We start from the raw sequence: 22938 nt of genomic DNA, 5'->3' as shown, positions 1-22938 counted from the left end.
AAAAAGCTAACAGCATCCTTCCAGAATTTACGGTGATTATCTATGTGTGCTGTTGCATCGTTGAGTCGAGTCTTCTGAGTGGGGGCACTTGCATTTTATTTCTCAAATATAAATTTCAAGATTAAAGCACGTAAATTTATGAATTTAACTATTTTACAGTTTATATTGTTTACAAGCTAATATTATTCAAGATTTATAAGATTTACAAATGCACATTTAAAGCTATTTATATGCTAATCGGTGTGATTTTTATTTTAGAAGAGGACACTTTTATGTCCTCAAAATTAACATTTATAGCTTGTAGGGGCCACTTTTTAATTACATTTTGATATCCCTGATAAAGGTCTTTCTATTCTTTTGAATACATGCAGGCAATTCTGTGAGCTATAGTTAATGAAATTTCATACACACAGAGCACTAGTTTCATTTTAAGCTAAAAATCATAAAATAATAAACTATTTTTGTTGCTAAAAATGCACACAGGAATTTATTTTGGTTTTTTTCCCCTCTCAAATATCCAGAGAATACACAGATATATTTAGAACTGAGTCTTTTTTTCAATTTGGCCCTTAATTCTGGAAATAAGCAAATTACAGATTATAGCTCTTATGATGTAGATACATAGTAATTTCTTACTTTTCTTAATGTCACAAGAAACTTAATTTGTCTATCCTAATTTTATAGTGAAACAGAAGTGTGTATTGCAGAAATGAGTAGGGAGGAAGAAGGAAAGAGAAGAAAAATGTTAAAAATATACAGAAGATGCTCAGCAGATCTTGAACTGAGACCCTTTCCCTTGCCTGTCACCAGACATGGGATTGAAGCTTGATCTGGAAGACGCTGAACAAGTGTTTGTTAGCAATTTCAAAACAGTAGCAACAACAAACACCAACAATTGACGTTAACTTTCACTTAGAAGCTTCACTGCATTTTTTTCATGGTTCCGTTATCACAATAAGCAGAGTGATGAGTGAGCTTCAGAATTCTCATTTCATTACTTTTATGGAATGGTCCAGTGATTCCACTTTGGCATTTAGTACAGAATGTTCAAGAATGCCAGACCAAGACCTTGGTGTAAGTTATGTTGTATTGTATGCTGTCCGGAAGGTAAACTTGTTTGATTTCTCTGGCTTATGTCCCTTTGTTGCCAAGCAATCTGTGCACAACACTGTATAAAATATATTAGTAAAGTAATTATAAGGACACATGAAGTTTTATACCCATAAATTAAAACTTACTGAGTTTCCTAGATTGGTTTTTAATAGATTCTTCCTGGTGAGTGTCATCTTAGTGAATAATGTATTATTGGTGAGTCTCGTTCTGATTATGCATCTCGTAGACCATCATCAGGGAATTGTCATGTTTGCGATAAAGTGCTTGCTAAAACAACAATTAAGAAAATGTTTTGAGGAAACAGAATAAATTAGTGCTTATTAATAACTATACATACAATCTATGATGATATGTAAAATATAGCTTGAGTTCACATTAGCTTGCCTTCCAAGGCCTAAATTATTCCTATGAATGTTTAAATTGTTAAATTAAGATAATTAGTTCATCCCCTATTTTGCTAATCCCATGTTTTTATGTACTTATACATATGTTCTCTTTTTATATCAGATACCTAGCTCTTAGGTGGCACAATTGTTTTTAATCATTCTCAAATGCATTTGAACATGTTAACAAATTGAGGTCTCAATAAAAATATATGTCAGCAGAAACAAATTTACTTGAACTGGTGACTTTTAGTAAATGGTATGACATTATGAAAAAGACCATATAGGAAATGGTATCATATTATTTAATTATGGACTGAGTATAGCTACTTCTTTACATTTTGGCATCGTACCCCCTACATTTACACTTGACTAGTCACCTGCCAGAGACTTTTCTTTAAGTCCAGTTTGAATGACCATCACATTTTCTCACTATACAATGGTGATGAATAGACTTACCATATCACTTAAGGCACTGAACTCTCCAAACCAGCTTTAAGGAAAGTCTAGCCTGTACAAATGGAGATTTAGTTGTCACTGCCAGACTCTAAGACTCAACATAAACCCTTTGGGTAAGGGTAAGCTTAAATAAGTTTTCACTATTATCTAACTTTAATAATTTAAACCAATTCTCAGTTTAGAAATCAATGGATAGATACCAAGCAATTAGAACATCAATAACTGTAGATGGTGTATTTACTGACATTAGAAAACCAGTTTTGTAAAATTGAGAAGTACAAAACAAATATGAAGTTAAAAAATGAGCCCTTACAACTAGAAAGTTATCAGATTTTCCAGTTTTTATGAAATAGATGTACGCTGAGTAAACAATACAACCTATCACAGAACTGTTGTAGCAGTGTCCCTTTAACAAGTATTATGAAGGTTATTTTTAAAACAAAATTAATCTTTGCTGTGTTGCAGGCCTGCATGAACTTCAATGATAGCGGAGCATGTGTTACTCAGTGTCCACAAACTTTTGTCTACAATCCAACAACCTTTCAACTGGAGCATAACTTCAATGCAAAATACACCTATGGAGCATTTTGTGTCAAGAAGTGCCCACGTAAGTAACAGGATAAGAAGAGCCAAATCAATTAGCTCATCATTTAAAAAGAGAGGAATTTCATGTAAGTTTATTGAATTCCAAAATGGTGACAATATTGTGAATTACTTGAGAATGGGTACTATTATTATCATTTCACAAATAAGAAAATTAAAATTCAAAAAATTGAAGTGATTGGTTCATAGTCTCAGCAAAGTAGTGGCATGTTTGAAGTTATAGTACAGTGTCATTCATTGACTTCTAAACTCAATATTTTCACTATATGTCAATGGTTTTGCACAGGATTTTGTTCCTCAGAAAAGTGACTAGTTAAGTAGCAAGCTATGTAATGAAAGAGATCTGCTCTAATAACAATGCATTTTCACCTGAAATTATTTATTATTTATTTGTAATAGAATATATAGCATTATAGTTTTAACATCAAATTCAATGTTAAACAATAACAGTGGATATAAAGGGAATGTTAAGGGGCCTTTACCAAATTGATAACTCATCCTGGGGATTCAAAATGACCAATTTAGCTTTCATCAAGAATAGTATATGTCTCAATACCTGTTCAAGTCAGTTTCTTTGCTTGAAAAGACCAATGAGAGAGTTCTTCAATGTTTTACTTACTGGAAGGCTAAAAAAAAAATCACTACTTTTGTCCACATACTCAATTAAAAGAAGACTTTACATTCTACAGCACACAGATATTGTGTTTTTGTTTTTGTTTTGCTTTGTCCACGTGATGAAGTATGAAGTGAAAGGGACATGGTATTAGAGTGGCTTTGGTTATAGCTTTGCCCACTTATTAGTCGTGTGATTTTAGATGAACTATTTAGTTTTCTATTTCCTCCTCTTTAAAATGCGGATAATCATATGTACCCTCTGTCTTTCCCAGATACATTATAAAGATCAAAGGGATAGGGAATAGGGTTCAGAGGAATAGTAGTAAAAACAGGTCTTTGAAAGCAATGATGATTCCAGCCATTATTATTAAATATTTTATATTGGTTAAAAGAATAATTATGAGTATATATATATATATTTAACATGGCTCTAAATTACCATTTTAAAATCACAGACACACTAACTGTAGGATAGTAGAGATTTTTCCATCTTAAACAATTTTATATCCCAAGTTATGTTTTTGACCTAACAACTTCTCATCTAAAATTACCCTGTATTTCCCCATCTACTATCTTGCAAAATACGGGGCTTGAGAGTATTGTAGAATGTGGCTAGATGAGGAATTTTTTCGTTTTCTTAGTCAAATGTCCTCCTGCTCTACTACCTTCATATTATGGTGGCTTGCCCCAAAGATAGTTAAAACCATGCTTTTTTGAGATTTTTGGTGCTTTCCTTTTTATTCAAGCCCTGAGGTTGAGGCCCAAGGCTTGGGCTGGAGTGGAAGACCAGAAAAATCTGAGCTAGAGAATTTTCCTTTTCTTTATTACATCCTTTGTAGTGTCTCATCTGAAGTCTCTCAACTCCTAAGTTATGACAAGGGGCTAAATACTTAGGACTGTTTTTTGAAATTACATGCCCAGTTACCATAGATATGGTAACTCATAAACTTCCTTTCATGGATTAGTTTAGGTCTATCCAATTACAGATTAATTTAAAGGACTTCATTATTTATCTATGTAAAATTCAAATCTTTGAGGGACCTTGATCATAAGGCATGGTTTGCTAAACTGTAGCTGTCTTAGAAAAACAAAGATGTTCAGTTTCTAAATACTGGTCTACAATTCCTAATTCAGAATTCGGAAATTCAAAAACCCTAAACAACAAATATTTTTTGAAACTAATTTGACTGCAAAATCTGAACCTAACTGATAATGAAGATATTTATAACCTTTTTAAAAAATTTCACTCGGCATAAATTGCTGCAAAAATGTGGAAGTTTTTAAATACGAGGTATCCCTAAAGACCTTGCAGAAAGGGTGGTTACACCTGTTGCAGGTTGGGTTCCCCTGAGACAGAGACTATGGTTGTTAAGAAGTGTTCTCAGAATCAAGACCCATGAGGGAAGGAAATGAAGCGAGATCAGGCTGTGATGCAGTCTCAGCAAAGTGTCTCTTTTGTGGTGGATGCCCTCTAGTGGATGTTAACTTGGAATACAAAGATCTTCACACTTTATACCCACGCCCATGGATTCATATATATGCCTCTACCCCAGACTCCCTTCAATCCCAATTCCAGATTTTCCAGTACTTCTTCTCCCCGGGCAAGCCACTGCTCATGAGTTCATATTTATTCTAAACTCCTATTTATTCCCTACAAAGTAAAGGATCATTTGCACTACCCAGAACTATACCCATTGGTGGGATTTTTCCTTGCCACTATATTTCAAGTCCACTCCTGACTGAGGCTTCAGGGCAGCTGCCATCCATTTTCAGCTGCTTGCACCCACACCCCAAGCTTAGTTTTTGTCTTCCTCTGTCAGCTTGTCATACGTGCCCTCTCTTGGTCCCCATGCAGCCATAGGTATGAGCTTAGTGAAAGGTGCCAGCACAGTGGTGGATGACGTGGGAATTTGGACCACTTGCTTATGCAGTTTATTTGTGCGTCTGCCCCTGCTCACATCAATCCCAAATGTACTGCTTCCATCTTACAATGGATTGCTGTTGGACCTGCTCAACATTATGATGGTTTTTAACAAAACCTTGTGTATGATGGGCAATTCTGGCTACAAGATCAATCTGTGACCCATGGTTAGGTAGTCTGTCTCTGCCAGGACCCAGAAGTATGTCAGGAGTTGTGTATTAAATGGTGTGTAATTCCTAGAGGTCTCGGCTGGGATTTTCTGGTCGGGACTTGCCATAACTCCACGTGGCATATTTTCCCGCCAGAGATACTTCTTTTTTTTTTTTCTAATAAGTGGTTTTTGTTGTCTAAGTTTTTTTTTGTTTTTTTTTTTTTAATTTTATTTATTTATTTATTTATGGCTGTGTTGGGTCTTCGTTTCTGTGCGAGGGCTTTCTCCAATTGCGGCAAGCGGGGGCCACTCTTCATCGCGATGCGCGGGCCTCTCATTATCGCGGCCTCTCTTGTTGCGGAGCAGAGGCTCCAGACGCGCAGGCTCAGTAATTGTGGCTCACGGGCCCAGTTGCTCCGCGGCATGTGGGATCTTCCCAGACCAGGGCTCGAACCCGTGTCCCCTGCATTGGCAGGCAGATTCTCAACAACTGCGCCACCAGGGAAGCCCCAGAGATACTTCTAATGTCATAGAGCTAGAGCTTCTTGGGTTTTGTGATCCAAGTAGCAGAATTGCTTGTACCCCAGCCTGGATATGCATCATATGACTTTCCTGCTCTGGGCCCCCTTAAAGGTCAGAAGCCTTCTAGACTACTGAATGTTGGGCCAGAAGCAGTTTTTCCAAACATGGAAAGATGCTGCCTTCAAAACCCAAAGCAGCCTAGCGGGTATTGTGTTTTCCCTTTAGCGTGGGAGGCTCTAGATGCAAAAATTTGTTCTTATTTTTGGGAGGGAATGTTCTGGCATATTCCAGACCACTGGATTCCTAAACATTTCACCATGTCAGGTAATTAGATGTTCCTGGTTTAGTTAGTATACCTTTCCTAAAGTACTGCCCTTTCAAATTTCATTTTGTTTCTTCGTGTGAAACGATGGGACAGTTTCTACGGCACTCCATTGAAAGGTGAACACATTTTAAACATTTCCTCTTGGGTATGAAGTGCACTCCCTTCATCCAAGGCAGTTTAACTTCAGCTTCATTTGTGCTTCATGTAACTTGAAGTATTTTTAGACTTCAAACTTGCATCATGACATGAAATGAAGTGGAACTACTGAAAAACACAAACTAAATGTCCTGCAGTTTCCTAAGTCTATAAAAGAAATTCACTATCTTGGGGGCAATTCAGAATGAGGAGCAGTAGTCACGCAACTACCAGTTGTTGTTAACATACACTGCGCTTGGATTTGAATGTGGTGTTCGTCGATGCTATTTCAGGTGGAGATATTTAGAGTTGTTTTAGGGAAAGAAACATACATACTATCATTTTCAAATGGAAATAATTTTCAAACCCTAAAATATCTTGCTTTAAAATCTTTTGCTGAACCTCAGCATTATTGCTAATTTTACCTTTTTTTATCAGATAACTTCGTGGTCGATTCCAGTTCCTGTGTGCGTGCCTGCCCTAGTTCCAAGATGGAAGTAGAAGAAAATGGGATTAAAATGTGTAAACCTTGCACTGACATTTGCCCAAAAGGTGATGATAGTTTTTTCATTTTATAATGAAAAAATACTGTTATTTTATAATAAAAATGCAATAATTTATTGACTAAAGAAAAATTTTCTCAGCTCCCTAATTGTGCATCTTGTTTCTACAGCTTGTGATGGCATTGGCACAGGATCATTGATGTCAGCTCAGACCGTGGATTCTAGTAACATTGACAAATTCATAAACTGCACCAAAATCAATGGGAATTTGATCTTCCTTGTCACTGGTATTCATGGGTCAGTATTACATTTTTATGGAAAATTGTTTTACAAAGTGCAGACAAAGCTTAAGAGATTCTTTAGTTTTGTCTGTTTGATTCCTTTTGACACAGAGTTCCACTATACATTAATGCTTTCCTCCAACAAAATCAAATGCCAGATTTCACCAGCAGTGATTGTAAACCAAATTTTGGGGGTACATCCAGATTATGAATTTGGTGACAACTTAGATTTAAAAATATAGATTTATATATAAGCTAAGACGTTTTTACAGGACATTTTCCTCAAATCCATAGATTTCAGTAAGCTTGGCACATTTGTGGATATGTTTAGGGAAACAGTATCAGTGGACAAAGTGGGGAATTTCATTCAAATTCCTAACCAATTAGTTCAAAACAACATAAATTAATGCATCTCACAGAAAACAAATCAGTAAATTGAAATTCTGAGCTCTCAGGTATTTTCTTTGCCCTGCTGCATCTTTTTCTGTTTTAGACTTGGGGAGTTAGTAAGAAATCTATTAAATGAATTTCATTTTAGCAATAAAAATTGTAACATTTTCTGGGCCCCTTCATTACAGAACCACCTGCTGTTTTTAACTGGGAAAATGACCAAGTTTGCATCCTTTCAACTGCAATGAAAATATAAATATTTTTACTTTATATTTTATCTGTTTGTGTATATCACTACTCAATCCCTAAATATTAGTGCTACGGGCTACAGATAAAAAATATCACTCACATATTTCAATTCAAAAGATTACTCTAAGCATATATCATTTCTAGAAGCAAAACAATTTAACACATTATGAATAAACACGTCAAATAGGAACAACAAGAGAAATAGAACAAAGCGTTTCTTTCCATTCAAATAAATTACTGTAGGTCTTAGTACATAAAGCATTTCTTTACTTTAAAATATAGCTTTTAATATGGATCTGTGCCAGAAACTGTAATAGTATGTATTCACTTTCTGTTATATTTGGTCTAAGAGGTGAGTCTTGTTGTTTTGTTTTGTTTTTTAAATAAGATCCAGATTTTTAACATCTCTTTAAAAAAATATGTGCATGTGATTACTCTTAGTTTACATGGCACCAACCTATTGGAGATGGGTGGTACTACCATTTTGAGATGGGACACATTGAGTCGGCTCCACCATGGACAATCTGTATTGAGCTGTGTGGCTTCCATGTCAAACAACTCCAATGTAAAGTTGAGAACTGGGTTAATAATAAATACCTACATCCTCTGGTTGTTGTGGAGATTCAAAATAAAACAAAATATACATTTTTTTAAGTGTTCAGCCCAGTGCCTGGCATACAGTAAACCTTAATTAATGGTATAAAAAAGAAAGAAAAAGGTGGGGGAAGGGAAGGAGTTACAGAGGGAAAGGAGAGAGAGAGAGAGATAAAGAGAGAGATTGAAAAGTAACAAAAATAGAAGTTAAAAATTGCTAACCCCCCCGAAACAAAAAAAAGTTAAAAAGAAGGAGAAAAAGGCACTTCAAGAGGAAAATCTCAGTGACTATATCTAGTACCTAGTTTATATCACAGCATATAGTGCAACAGATAATATTTCATAGACTACTGGAAACCAAATAAAGGCAAAGTTATTTTCATGGCAATCCTTACTTTATGGTAAGTCATACTTCCTAGTTCAGACGATTATTATTTGTCATTAATTATAGCACTTAAATGTAACATTATAATTAATATTATTGCGTCTTAAGCATAATATATAAGGCATTTTCCAGGACAAATATGTATATGAAATATGATATGTTCCTCATTCCTAGTCTCATGCCAACATGAAACATATTCTGAAGCCTTTCCCTTTCATTTTAGGAAAGTATTAATATAAAGTTAATTGAGTAGGTCTCAGACACTTATGTATAGGCATATGTGTATTCATGTATGTAATATGTGTGTGCATATGGACAGAGAGATTTTAAAGATGAATAACATGAGGTATTATAAACAGAAAGCTTTCAGTAAATTAACAAAATTTTTTACTTCACTTAATTTCCATTACCCTAAATCTTCTACTAACTAGTTTTTTTTTTTTTTTTTTTTTTTGACCTCACTCTTTTTTTTTTTTTTTTTTTTTCACACACACACACACTGTATTTTATTTTTACAAGACATAAATAGACTGACACCAAGCATTGTACATGGATGACCACCACAAAAGCAACAATGATTGCAATTACCAAACATGAAACACACTCATACTATGTCATAATATTGACATTCAGTCCAGTAATCCTCCACTGTAACAGCTCCTTTACGTTGCAGTGAAAATTGATTTGTATATTCTTTGCCTCTGAGTCCTTGTGGGATTTTTTCGTTTTTTAAATTCAAACAGAAAGTCACAAAAATTATACTCATCCTCATCAGTTCACTCAGTCCCATGTAATTAATTTTTTTTCATCTTGATCTTTTGTTAGCACTTTTATGAGTTCATCAGTTTTTCATTAGAGTTCTGAAAATGCTTATTCGTTCAGTTCAGCAGTACAGTCAGTTACCAGAAACCTGTACTTGTCAGAGTCTTTTCCATGAATTTCCTGAAGATGAAACCCTTTTATAGGAACATATTTACAAAAGCATCAGAGTACACCTAGAACTGTCTGTAAATGACAAAAGACTTAAAAATGACCACGGTTAAAGATTTGATGAAACTTCATAATAATGCAGTTGACAAGAAAATTAGTTATTTCTGAGATATACATTTTAAAGTAATAACTAGGATTATGACTTATAACATTATACCAGAACATATAAGATTTTTAGAAATTTCATGTAATGTCTGAAACATTTATATTAACATATTTCCATACAAATACTTTTCAAAAACAAATTTCTGCAAAAAATAAATTTACTGTGAAGTTGTCAACTAAAACGTTAACATATAAAAGAGATCAATGTTCAATTTATAGAACGAAACCGCCATTGCTAGAAATAAACTAGGCACTCTTATTTCCTTATTTAGAATGGGAACTGCAGGCAAAATGCAGTGTTCAGGGTTATCATAGGATCCCCTTTCATGTCTTGTCATGTCTAATAATGTTCTTGTGAATATGCTTAGAGCAACAAAATGCTCACCAAATAAGCATGTTCATGCTGTGTCACAGTGTGACACAGACAAGAAAGTACTTAGATGATAGACTGTAATGTTGATAGACAATGGAAAACAGATAATGAGTTTGGTGAAAAACATAACGTGATTTCTATGGAATTGTGAAAATATGTTTCTCTCTCTTTATCCTGAGCTTTATTTTGGATCACCCAACACAATGACAGGGTGGACATAAAGTTTTTTTTTCATGGTCCTGAATTTAGCTAGGAAAGTTCTCAATTTTAAAATCTATGGATTTCAAGTGGCTGTAGGGTGGAACTCCCTAGGGGTACTTTTAACTTGGTAAGTGGGATTCTGTCAATTTATTTTATGAGAGTCCTGAATCTCTAAAATTAAGTATATAAAATTTCTGTGGTCCATTGGGCTTCATGTGAACAGTCCAGAATTCATTTCATTCCTGACAACCTGGAAGTGTTCTCAGTAAAGGTTTGGACTGACCCCATTACTGTGTGCTTGCCCTGAACTTTGAGTGTTTCTCAGTAAAGCAGGAATATTTGATTATATGGCTAGAGCTATTCTAGACACTGCTTTTCATCAAAGAACAAATGTTGAAAGTTCATTCTACTACTGCAGAGCTGATATTTCATGTGCATGCAGACATCTTTGCACATTAGAAAATGATAGCAACCAGAATTTTCCCACATGATGAACCTAATTTTGTGGCTCCATATTCACCGAAAGCATAGATATTCATTCTATACATCTTCAGTTACAAATAGAGCAAGTTTGCTAGAATATTAATTTAGACTTTAAGCTTTTGAAAGGTATTCATGTCACATTAAGGAAAATCTTAATTGTTTATGTGTGAATTATGGGGACTCTCATCTATAGTGTTTCCAAGCCTTCTATAACACGCCATGTTAAACTAGTAGCACAATGTATTGATTATACTTCTTAGTTTTTCTCAGTTTGAAGCAGTAATTTCATCAAGCAAGATTTTTTTTTTTCTTTTAAAAGATATGGGATGGTTCACAGTATAGAAAATATGCTGATGAATCAAGCAGAGAGAGCCAGTAAAAGGTGGTTCCAGAGATTAAGGTTGCTGAACTAATAGAGAATGTTTTCAAGGCTCTAATGCCAGGATGAATAAATGCCAGTGGATTCAGACTCAAATTCTTAGAAGAAAGGCCATATGCCTATCTGTTTGCCAGGGGATTGTGGAGCACGTTGACTGATAGCCTCCAATGGATCATGTATCCTAGTGTTTATTCCCCATGTGAAAAAGAAGGTTCTCAGAGACTGGTAAAACAACAGATATCCAGTGCAAGGATAAAATTCAGTTGATTGCTAAAGGTGGACACAAACTTCTAAAAGAGCCTAATTCCTTGTTTTTAGAAAGTTTGATTTCTCTTGGAGAAATGACCAATGAATGGAACTTAATTTTTCTCTGAAGAGTATATATTAATATAAGGTTTCTGCTTGCCCAGAATAGCACAGAGCACCTTTTAAAGTAATAAAACCTAGAAAAACTACTATATATTACTTAAGAAAATCTGAAAGTAGTGCTTGAATTACTGACAAATGTTTAATATTATGTTTATATTTGGCTTAATATACAAGAATGCAATTATTTTGTATGGGCAGGATGTTATAAATGAAAAATATTTTCCTAAGATGAAAACTTCTGAAAAAATCCATTAAATATTTAATTTTAAAGGTATTTTATATTAATTTTTGTAAAGACAGGGCATTTATGTATCAATAACATTAATTACAAAAAATATATTTATGCATTAGGAGATTGTATTTTTAAAAATCCCCAAAATTTACAACACATTTTGAGTATTGTTAAATTTGTGGTAAATTTTATTTTCAAATGTTAGTATGATTCATATAGAGGGAAGCAAATAGTTCCTTCATATGAAAGTGAACATAAATAAACAGATAGGAACAAGATTGCCTTGATAGATAAATGTGAAGATACAGAAAAAAAAAAAGTTTACTTTCTGTATTTGTTTTCACCCTTCTTATGAAATTACAGGTTCTGTTAGCAATTTAGCATGCTTTGAGGAACCCAAAAGGCAATTATTCTCACCATAACATAATTTATTTGCAGTGTATATTTTTCCAATTGAGAATAAACTTTTAAAGGCAAAATAAAATGGTTAATAAATGGAATTGCTATATTTGGAGGTTTATTCAGGATAGTCAAATTGAACCGTTCCTCTGGATCTAGAATAGCCTTCAAGGAAGAACTCATATTCTGTGTCATCAAAATTTCCTGAAAGTACCTTTTAATCCCCTTCCACATCTAGAATAGAAAATCTGGATAAAACATTGCTACCCTTCCTATTGCTAATTAAAATTCAATTGGAATGAAATAATTTTTGTCACATTTCTCATATTTTCACCCCTTTATCTAATTTTAATTTTGGCTTCATTTTTTTTTTTTTTCTTATTTTCTAGGGACCCTTACAATGCAATTGAAGCCATAGACCCAGAGAAACTGAACGTGTTTCGGACAGTCCGAGAGATAACAGGTAATTTTTAAAGTGAGTTTGTTATGCTGTGAACTATGTGAATTTTAGTCTTTTGTTAAAAATATTACATAGTATTTGAATTTGCAAAGCAAATTCTAGTTTTGAAAACACGTATTATTTTAAATGATGGGTGTCTTACTTCCTTAGCATCTGTGCACATTTTGAAATCTGTGGAATTAAAAAAAAAAAATCCTTGAGATTTTGATGTTACTCTTTTTGCAAATGTCAGTGGATCTTTGAACCCATGTGTTTCTATTTACTTTTCACAAGTACTATTGAGGATGTGTAGCATGTAGGATTCATTTAGCATATGTTTACTGAGGACCTAATATGTTCAGAGCTGTCATAGTAGGTGATATGGGGCCCATAGACATGAATCAGACATGGGTTTGCTATCAAAGAATGTAAAATCAAATAAGGAGGCTTAGTTATATACATAAATGTCTTAGAATGCAAGACAGACAGCTGATGTTGTAAGTGTACAGATAAGGTGGCAAAAGATTTCAGAGAAATTAAACTCTTTGTCTAGTTAGACTAAATATTTTTTCCATTTAGAAGAATAAATCAAATTAAGAATCATTTAAATCTTTAAACCATACATTTATATAATTCTGTATGTTATATTCTTGGTGTTCATTATTTTGACATTCATCATCTATTGAGTATTGTAGCCCAGAAACTTTGGGTAAGACACTGAATCTTGGAAGAAGAAATATGAGATAGAATGGTTCAAAAATAGGAATATTTGCTGCCTTTTTCTTACCTCCCATTTTCATCATATTTTAAGAATAATTGGTATTAAACACTTACTGAGACAATGATATTCTGAATTATTTTACTGCCCTTATCTTTTGTAGGTTTCTTGAACATACAATCATGGCCCCCAAACATGACCGACTTCAGTGTTTTTTCTAACCTGGTGACCATTGGTGGAAGAGTACTCTATAGGTAGGTGTATATATTCAAAGTTACAGGTCTCTGCATCATGTGTACATTATGTCATAGCCATCAGACTCATTGATTTACTGATTCTAGAAATATTGGTTTTCCACTTTAAATTCTAAAGGAAAGCTCAATGAAAAATACTCCTGATTGTGCTTTAAAGTATACAACTTGATTTTTCAACTGCCTGTCACTTAAAGTAATTTTAGTGTTTGGCAGTTGTGGAGTCCATGATGTGAACCATAAAACTGAACCTTCTTTTTTATCATATGTTATCATAATTAGAAGATAGACTTGAATGACTTTGTAATGACTTCGGTGTATGGGATACAAATGCTGTTTTACCAGGAAGTTCTCATTTTGTCTCTGGAGCTATCATTTGAACAAAGCATCACAGCGCTGATATTTTAGAATTTGGTCCACTATGCTACATGCAGTGCTGGTTAATAATGGACAGATAATCAGGGCTCAGAAGGACACTGTTCTAAAGTTCTAATGTCAATATTTTTATTCACATAATAAAAATATATGTTTTAATATTTATTAAGCCACTGTTTTTATTTTACTTCAGATTTCATCTGCACAAAATTATTGTTTATGAACAGTTAAAAGTTGATTTATATAAGGAGATCTTGATAATTTTTCTACTTAAATCCAAAAGATGCCTAAAATCAATACTGTCATTAAATATTCTATAATAATGGTTCACAGGAAGTCCACTGAATTTTGCTATTAAAACAGGTATATCTGTAAGAGGTTCTAAAATGTAAAGGGGAAAAGTGCTTAATAAAAAAGGATAGTTGAGAGATATAATCTATTCAAGTGCTATATGGAACCAATTTTTACTATCCATTGAATAAAGTGTTATAAATCTAAGTCAAGGCATTATTATGCTCACATTGTAATCAACAACTAAGGGTGGTTATGATGGAAACAAAGATTTGAGAAAGTGAATTACATCCCATTTGGGTACATACACACGTTATATATCTGTATATTATAGTTCTCCATGCATGTGTATATATAAAACACATGAAAAAAAATCTGAGTACTAAAAGCAAAGCAAATTTAGAGGACAGCTTTGATTTCCAAAATATAAAATAATGTTCATAAGTTGATTGAAATGTGGGAAACACATTTAGTCTTTAAAAAATAGAAAAATAATTTAATTACAAAGTGGACTATTTTGAGAAAACAACATCCTTGAAATGATAATTTGTTTCTACAGTGTAGTTGTTATTTAACTTTTAGAGATGCTTTCTCACTTGTCCAAGCCTTCTGAGTATTTTTTTTTTATTTCAGTTTAGTTTTATTCTTCTCTTTAATTTTTAACATCTCCTATCCTTATACATTTTTCAAGTATTACAATTAACGCTTTGGTTTCTGAGGTATAAATTAAGGCTAAATATCTATGGTCATTCTCTGAGATATTTACCTTCTGAAAGTGTGTCTAAATCTATTAAATAGTCAGAGTAGAATTAATGTCTTACTCTGGGTAGATGAACAGTCACCCCATAAACATTTATTTAATTATTTAGTCTTAATACAGGATTTCATTCTTGAGGAACTTAAGTTTCAGGGGTTAGGAGGGAAGGCAGTGAGCAGATACATCAATGGTACATATATAGACAGAGATAGAGATATCATTGATATTCATAATTATAAAAGATGGGCTTTTTTTGGGGGGTCAAGTGATTACTTTTAAAACAGTCAGCATATAGCAAGTAAAGAAATGGTATTTGTATCTCAGGTTTATTAATTCAATCATTTTTACACTCTATTAACATTCTTTTGGAGTAAAATATGACATCCTTATTTTACTTCAAGAATGCATGTCATGGCCAGAAAACAACTATTACTGTTCCATTTTTTTCCTCTCCCCTCTCTTTAGTGGCCTTTCCTTGCTTATCCTCAAGCAACAGGGTATCACTTCTCTACAATTCCAATCCCTGAAGGAAATCAGTGCAGGAAACATCTATATCACTGACAACAGCAACCTGTGTTATTATCATACCATTAACTGGACAACGCTCTTCAGCACAATCAACCAAAGAATAGTGATCCGGGACAACAGGAAAGCTGAAAACTGTAGTAAGTACATTACCCAAACATTAAAAATCTAGAAACTTTAAACATTTTTTTTTCTCATTCTACATTGGACCAAACAGTTAAACATAGTGGTGGGTCAGAATTGTTGCCTTCTTTTTCTCAACCCTTAAAAAAGGTTGGTATAAAACAAATGGGTAACTTTTTATAACACATTGCATGCTTTTCTAATGTATTTCATGTTCTCAAATCTTGCCTAATCATAAGAACCCTCCTGTGGAGATTTAGATTCAATAGGTGTAAGTGGAACCTGGGAATCTAAATGTTTAATAAGCATCCCGGGTAATTCCTTGGCTCCAATCAATTTATGGAAATCCAGTCTATTAAATTTTCTGTTTACTTTTTGTTTCAGAGAATTTGATAACATAGAATAACAAATAATAACAAATAACAAATAATAAAGTATTTGCCATTTAGGAGTGGTGAAAAAAAAAAAAAAGACGTGTTCTTCTGAAATGTGTAAAAATGCTGTTCCAGAAGTTTGCAAAAGTTCATTTCATAAATGTGTTTTTGTAGGCAAGGAGCAATCTCTTTTTTCATGTATTTTACTACTCATCGATCCATTCCATCACTTCTTTGTTGCACAGAAGCAAATAATGTTTTCATGAGTATATAACTAAGTCATTCCCATCTTATACTTTGATACTCCAATGATTAATACTTAATTCTTCCCTGTTTTTCTCCTGGGTATTACTTAATTCTGCATCCTATAAGTGCTACTACTATGCATATAGTAGTGACTTACTTATAATAAATACAAAATAAAATGACTTAGAATTCAAAGGATCTGTTTACAGATGCATATTCTTGTTGTGGTCATGATAAGTCAGTCCTTTTAAAAGTCACATTTCTTAAGAAACATTTTGCTCTTAGGAAGTCTTCTTGCTTCTTTAATCTCACCATTGGAACAATCACAAGGGTATACATACATAATGATTAAGTTCATTAAGTATGTGAATGAATAGTATAGGACTTTTTTAAAAATGTAAACTCTTAAGAGGCCAACATGATTTAAATTTACCAAGTTAAGTAGTCCGTGAATTAATTAATTTATTTATACCCCACCTTGTACCAGAAAGGGTTTAAGGCAGCTCAGGCTAGCAATTTTTATAAAATATAACTTATAATTTGTGAGGAATTCACATTTTAGCTCTTTTGGATCCTTAAAAGTATTTTCCAGAGAAAAGAGACCTATTGCAACATGAGTTTCCTGTTTTGAGTGAACTTAAGTTCTTATATATTCTTCTGTTCCTCATAGAATCAAGAAATATAAAATATTATTATATATCAAAATATGCATGTCCACATTGAATGAGATTTATCCTTTCATTGAGCCTAGATTGTTTCCTTGGTTTTATACATTTCTGAAACCTGACAGAAAGCTTGCTTTTTTTTTTCTCTACTTAAGCTTCTTATCCCACATTACTATATTTGTGTTTGTACATGCCCCAGACAAAGTAGATTATTCATGGAAGTAAAATAGAAACTTTTTCAACACTAACTTATAAATATTTCCCTAAGTCAGGGTTATACTCTCCTTTTCTTTCACTTACTTCAAAAAACAAAACAAAATGAAAATAAAACAATAGTACCTCTACCTTTCAAAGGTAAGATTTAGGTATGAAGACAAAAAAAAAAAAAAAAACTAAGAAAAAATAAAAGAATGAGAGAAAAACATTCTTTTTCTTTAACTCATTTAATCATTTCACAAATCCCTTCTTTTACCTTTTGTAAACCTGAATAAAAAGCAAATGGGAAAAGAAAATGTGGAAAGAAATTAAATGTGAAAAAGCAAGATAGGAAAAATTTATGTAATTATTCCATATCTCTTTAAGACTTCTAAAATTTTGAAACAACCAAAAGAAGATAAATAATAATAATAATAATAATAAACTAAAAATCTAACATTTTCTTCAACTTTCAGTGGTAGGTCTCTTGGAGGTTTATCCATTTTTCAAACCATGAACCTATTTTATAGTTGACTTTACAGTTTCAGGAAGAAATGAAGCAATTAGAAGAAAGCAGTTTTGTAGTGCTGTAATTTAAAATTAAGCATATAACTTTTCATTTTTAACATCTTAGAGTAAACAATTTTTGCATGAAATCCATTTATCAAAATTTGGGTTTCGGTCTCACAGTACATTGGATCCTGCATTTTCAGAAATGTAATTATCCTATAAACTTGACTTCAGATGTGCTGCTGATGTTTACACTGAGCCTGCAATGGTTGCCCACATGTGATTAAGGCCATTTTATCATCCATAGTATTATCTGCAAATAGGAAAACAAATATTTGCTTCATTTTAAATGTACTTAAATATTGCATTTTTAGACATTCTCTCTTAATATACCACACACAAGACATATATGAGCACACACACATATTCATTATAAGACATATGGATACACAGACATACAGCATAAGGTGTGTATTCATATGCTCACACAACACATACACATGTACACAACCCTCGGACACATACACATGCATTCACACGCATAAACGCACACACACACAGTCACCATAAAATACTCTCATCTAAATCTGTATATCGGCTTGGTAGCTTAAAAGAAAAATCAGCCTTGACTTTTAACAGTGTTTTGTGGAGTTCAACATGATTTAAAACAGCAATGACAATAAAAGAAAAACCTCACCTCATCTATAAAGTGTGACCATAGCTTGAGCAATCTTACTCTTTTAAGTTAAAATTTTCAAAGCAGACTTTATGGTTCGAAGAGACTGAGATTGAGAGAAACTCTAGGACATGAAAAGCTGGAACATTTTCTGCCTCCTTCATTTGTATGGTTGTGGTAGGGACAAAACAGTGCTGGTTGGAAGGAGTTTTATAGTAGGTTTATAAAAGCATTTGAAGTTTCTTTAAATAGTTAAGCATAAATTTTTAACACCAGAATATGAACAGTGAAGAGATAAATACTACACCAAACCTTTGTAATCTGAGTTACATTTGAACTCAGACATCTCTATTTTTAAAATATTTGCACATATACACTTAAAACCAACATAAAAAAGAGAGAAACTATATTCATAGTTACCTTTCAAATTGAAATAATTTTATTTTTCTAATTATAATAGTACTTTTATCATTGTTAGAAAACAAAACAATAGACATATAAAATAATACATACTTTTTGGTAAATAGGTAAATAGATAATGAAACATATGTTCATATATAAATTGGATCATACCATATATATTTAAATACTGAGGATCTTCCATGTCAGTATATAGAGCTCTTCCTTATTCTTTTTTTGTCTTTACTTTTTATTGGAGTATAGTTGATTTCTAATGTTGTGTTAGTTTCTGCTGTACAGCAAAGTGAATCCGTTATACATATACATATATCACTGTTTTTTACATTCTTTTCTTGTATAGGTCATTACAGAGTATTGAATAGAGTTCCCTGTGATATACAATAGGTCCTTATTAGTTATCTATTTTATATATAGTAATGTATATATGTCACTCCCAATTTCCCAATTTATCCCTCTCCCGCTCCTTCCCTGCTGGGAACCATAAGTTTGTTTTCTACATCTTGTGACTGTAGAAAATTTCACTTATTGTAAATAAGTTCATTTATACTATTTTTTTAGATTCCATGTATAAGTGATATATTATGATATTTGTCTTTCTCTGCTTGACTTACTTCACTCAGTATGCCTTATTCTTTTAATTTATTTATTTTTTAATAGATCTTTATTGGAGTATAATTGCTTCACAATACCATGTTAGTTTCTGTTGTACAACAAAGTGAATCAGCCGTATGCATACGTATGTCCCCATATCCCCTCCCTCTTTAGCCTCCCTCCCATCCTCCATATCCCACCCCTCTAAGTCATCGCAAAACACTGAGCTGATCCCCCTGTGCTATGCTGCTGCTTCCCACTAGCTAACTATTTTACATTCAGTAGTGTATATATGTCGCTGCTACTCTCACTTTGCCCCAGCTTCTCCCTCCCACCCTGTGTCCTCAGGTCCACTCTATATGTCTACATCTTTATTCCTGCCCTGCAACTAGTTTCATCAGTACCATTTTTTTTTTTTTTAGATACCATATATATGTGTTAGCATATGGTATTTGTTTTTCTCTTTCTGACTTCACTCTGTATGAGAGAACCTAGGTCCATCCACCTCATTACAAATAACTCAATTTAATTTCTTTTTATGGCTGAGTAATATTCCATTGTATATATGTGCCGTATCTTCTTTATGCATTCATCTGTCGATGAACATTTAGGTTGGTTCCATGTCCTGGCTGTTGTAAACAGAGCTACAATGAACACTGTGGTACATGACTATTTTTGAATTATAGTTTTCTCAGGGTATATGCCCAGTAGTGGGATAACTGGGTCATATGGTAGTTCTATTTTTAGTTTTTTAAGGAACCTCTGTACTGTTTTCCATAGTGGTTGTATCAATTTACAGTCCCACCAACAGTGCAGGAGGGTTCCCTTTTCACCACATCCTTTCCAGCATTTACTGTTTCTAGATTTTTTGATAGTGGCCATTCTGACCGGTGTGAGGTGATACCTCATTGTAGTTTTGATTTGCATTTCTCTAAAAATTAGTGATGTTGCGCATCTTTTCATATGTCTCTTGGCCATCTGTATGTCTTTTCTGATGAAATGTCTATTTAGATCTTCCACCCATTTTTTAACTGGATTGTTTGTTTTTTTGATATTGAGCTCCATGTGCTGTTTGTATATTTTAGAGATTAATCCTTTGTCTGTTGTTTCATCTGCAAATATTTTCTCCCATTCTGAGGGTTGTCTTTTTGTCTTCTTTATGGTTTCCTTAGTTATGCAAAAACTTAGTTTAAGTCCCATTTGTTTATTTTTGTTTTTATTTCCATTACTCTAGGAGGTGGGTCAAAAAAGATCTTGCTGTGGTTTATGTCAAAGAGTATTTTTCCTATGTTTTCCTCTAAGAGTTTTATAGTGTCTGGTCTTACAGTTAAGTCTTTAATCCATTTGGAGTTTATTCTTGTGTATGGTGTTAGGTAGTATTCTAATTTCATTCTTTTACATGTAGCTGTCCAGTTTTCGTAGCACCACTTATTAAGGAGGCTGTCTTTTTTCCATTATATGTTCTTGCCTCCTTTGTCAAAAATTAGGTGCCTATATGTGCATGGGTTTATCTCTGGGCATTCTGTCCTGTACCATTGATCTATATTTCTGTTTTTGTGCCAGTACCATATTGTCTTGATTATTGTAGCTTTGTGGTATAGTTTGAAGTTGGGGAGCCTGATTCCTCCAACTACGTTTTTCTTTCTCAATATTGCTTTGGCTATTTGGGGACTTTTGTGTTTCCATACGAATTGTAAAATGTTTTGTTCTAATTCTGTGAAGAATGCCATTGGTAGTTTGACAGGGATTGCATTAAATCTGTAGGTTGCTTTGGATAGTATTGTCATTTTCACAATATTGATTCTTCCAATCCAAGAACATGGTATTTTTCTCCATCTGTTTTTGTCATCTTTGATTTCTTTCATCAGTGAAAGAAGTGAAAGATTTCTTTCATCAGTATAGTTTTCTGAGTACAAGTCTTTTGCCTCCTTAAGCAGGTTTATTCCTAGGTATTTTATTCTTTTTGCTGCAATAGTATATGGGAGTGTTTCCTTAATTTCTCTTTCTGATTTTTCATTGTTGGTGTATAGGAATGCAACAGATTTCTGTGCATTAATTTTGTATCCTGCAACCTTACCAAATTCATTGATTAGTTCTAGTAGTTTTCTGGTGGCATCTTTAGGATTTTCTATGTATAGTATCATGTCATCTGAAAAGACTGACTGTTTTACTTCTTCTTTTCAAATTTGTATTCCTTTTATTTCTTTTTCTTCTCTGATTGCCATGGCTAGGACTTCCAAAACTATGTTGAATAAGAGTGGTGAGAGTGGACATCCTTGTCTTGTTCCTGATCTTAGAGGGAGTGCTTTCAGTTTTCCACCATTGAGTATGATGCTTGCTGTGGGTTTGTCATATATGGCCTTTATTATGTTGAGGTAGGTTCACTCTCTGCCCATTTTCTGGAGAGTTTTTATCATACATGGGTGTTGAATTTTGTCAAAAGCTTTTTTTGCATCTATTGAGATGATCATATGGTTTTTATTCCTTAAGTGTTAATGTGGTGAATCACATTGATTGATGTGCATACACTGAAGAATTCTTGCATCCCTGGGATAAATCCCACTTGATCATGATGTATGATCCTTTTAATGTGCTGCTGGATTCTGTTTGCTAGTATTTTGTTTAGGATTTTTGCATCTATGTTTATCAGTGATATTGGTCTCTAATTTTCTTTTTTTGTGATATCTTTTTTCTGGTTTTGGTATCAGGGTGATGGTGGCTTCGTAGAATTAATTTGGGAGTGTTTCTCCCTCTGCAATTTTTTGGAAGAATTTGAGAAGAATGGGTGTTAGCTCTTTTCTAAATGTTTGATAGAATTTGCCTGTGAAGCCATCTGGTCCTAGACTTTTGTTTGTTGGAAGATTTTTATTTATGGTTTCAATTTCATTGCTTGTGATAGGTCTGTTTATTTTTTCTAATTCTTCTTGGTTCAGTCTTGGAAAATTTTACCATTCCAAGAATTTTTCCATTTCTTCGTGGTTGTCCATTTTATTGGCATATAGTTGTTTGTAGTAGTCACTTATAATCCTTTGTATTTCTGCAGTGTCAGTTGTGATTTCTCCTTTTTCATTTCTAATTTTATTGATTTGTGTCCTCTCCCTTTTTTTCTTGATGAGTCTGGCTAAGAATTTATCAATTTTTTTTATCTTCTCAAAGAACCAGCTTTTAGTTTTATTGATCTTTGCTATTGTTTTCCTTATTTCTATTTCATTTATTTCTGCTCTGATCTTTATGATTTCTTTGCTTTGACTGACTTTGGATTTTCTGGTTCTTCTTTCTCTAGTGGTTTTAAGTGCAGGGTTAAATTGTTTATTTGAGATTTTTCTCGTTTCTTGAGGTGACATTGAATTGCTATAAATTTCCCTCTTAGAACTGCTGTTGCTGCATCCCATACATATTGGGTCGTTGTGTTTTCATTGTCATTTGTTTCTATGTTTTTTTTTTATTTCTTCTTTGATTTCTTCAGTTATCTGTTGGTTATTTAGTAGTGCACTGTTTAGACTCAATGTATTTGTCTTTTTTTACTGTTCTTTTTTCCTGTAATTGATTTTCAATCTCATAGCGTTATAGTCAGAAAAGATGCTTGATACAATTTCAATTAAGCTGTGTATAAAAATATTTA

The 22938-nt window shown here is 33.2% G+C and overlaps 1 protein-coding gene across 4 annotated transcripts in view; it reads left to right on the top strand.

Annotated features, from left to right (window-relative positions):
• The window catches only part of ERBB4 (erb-b2 receptor tyrosine kinase 4), a 1123927-nt gene that overhangs the window by 810963 nt on the left and 290026 nt on the right, over window positions 1-22938 (top strand). For all 4 annotated transcript variants that reach the window (XM_036858278.1, XM_036858280.1, XM_036858279.1 and 1 more), the window contains exons 7-12: window positions 2421-2562; window positions 6666-6779; window positions 6901-7027; window positions 12550-12623; window positions 13481-13571; window positions 15457-15656. In XM_036858278.1, coding sequence (XP_036714173.1) covers window positions 2421-2562; window positions 6666-6779; window positions 6901-7027; window positions 12550-12623; window positions 13481-13571; window positions 15457-15656 — 748 coding nt within the window. The remainder of the gene's footprint in view (window positions 1-2420; window positions 2563-6665; window positions 6780-6900; window positions 7028-12549; window positions 12624-13480; window positions 13572-15456; window positions 15657-22938) is intronic.

This window comes from Balaenoptera musculus, chromosome 7 (assembly GCF_009873245.2).
Source record: "Balaenoptera musculus isolate JJ_BM4_2016_0621 chromosome 7, mBalMus1.pri.v3, whole genome shotgun sequence".
Classification (NCBI taxonomy): Eukaryota; Metazoa; Chordata; class Mammalia; order Artiodactyla; family Balaenopteridae; genus Balaenoptera; species Balaenoptera musculus.
The sequence above is the reverse complement of the archived record's forward strand: the minus strand, read 5'-3'. Positions and strand labels throughout refer to the sequence as shown.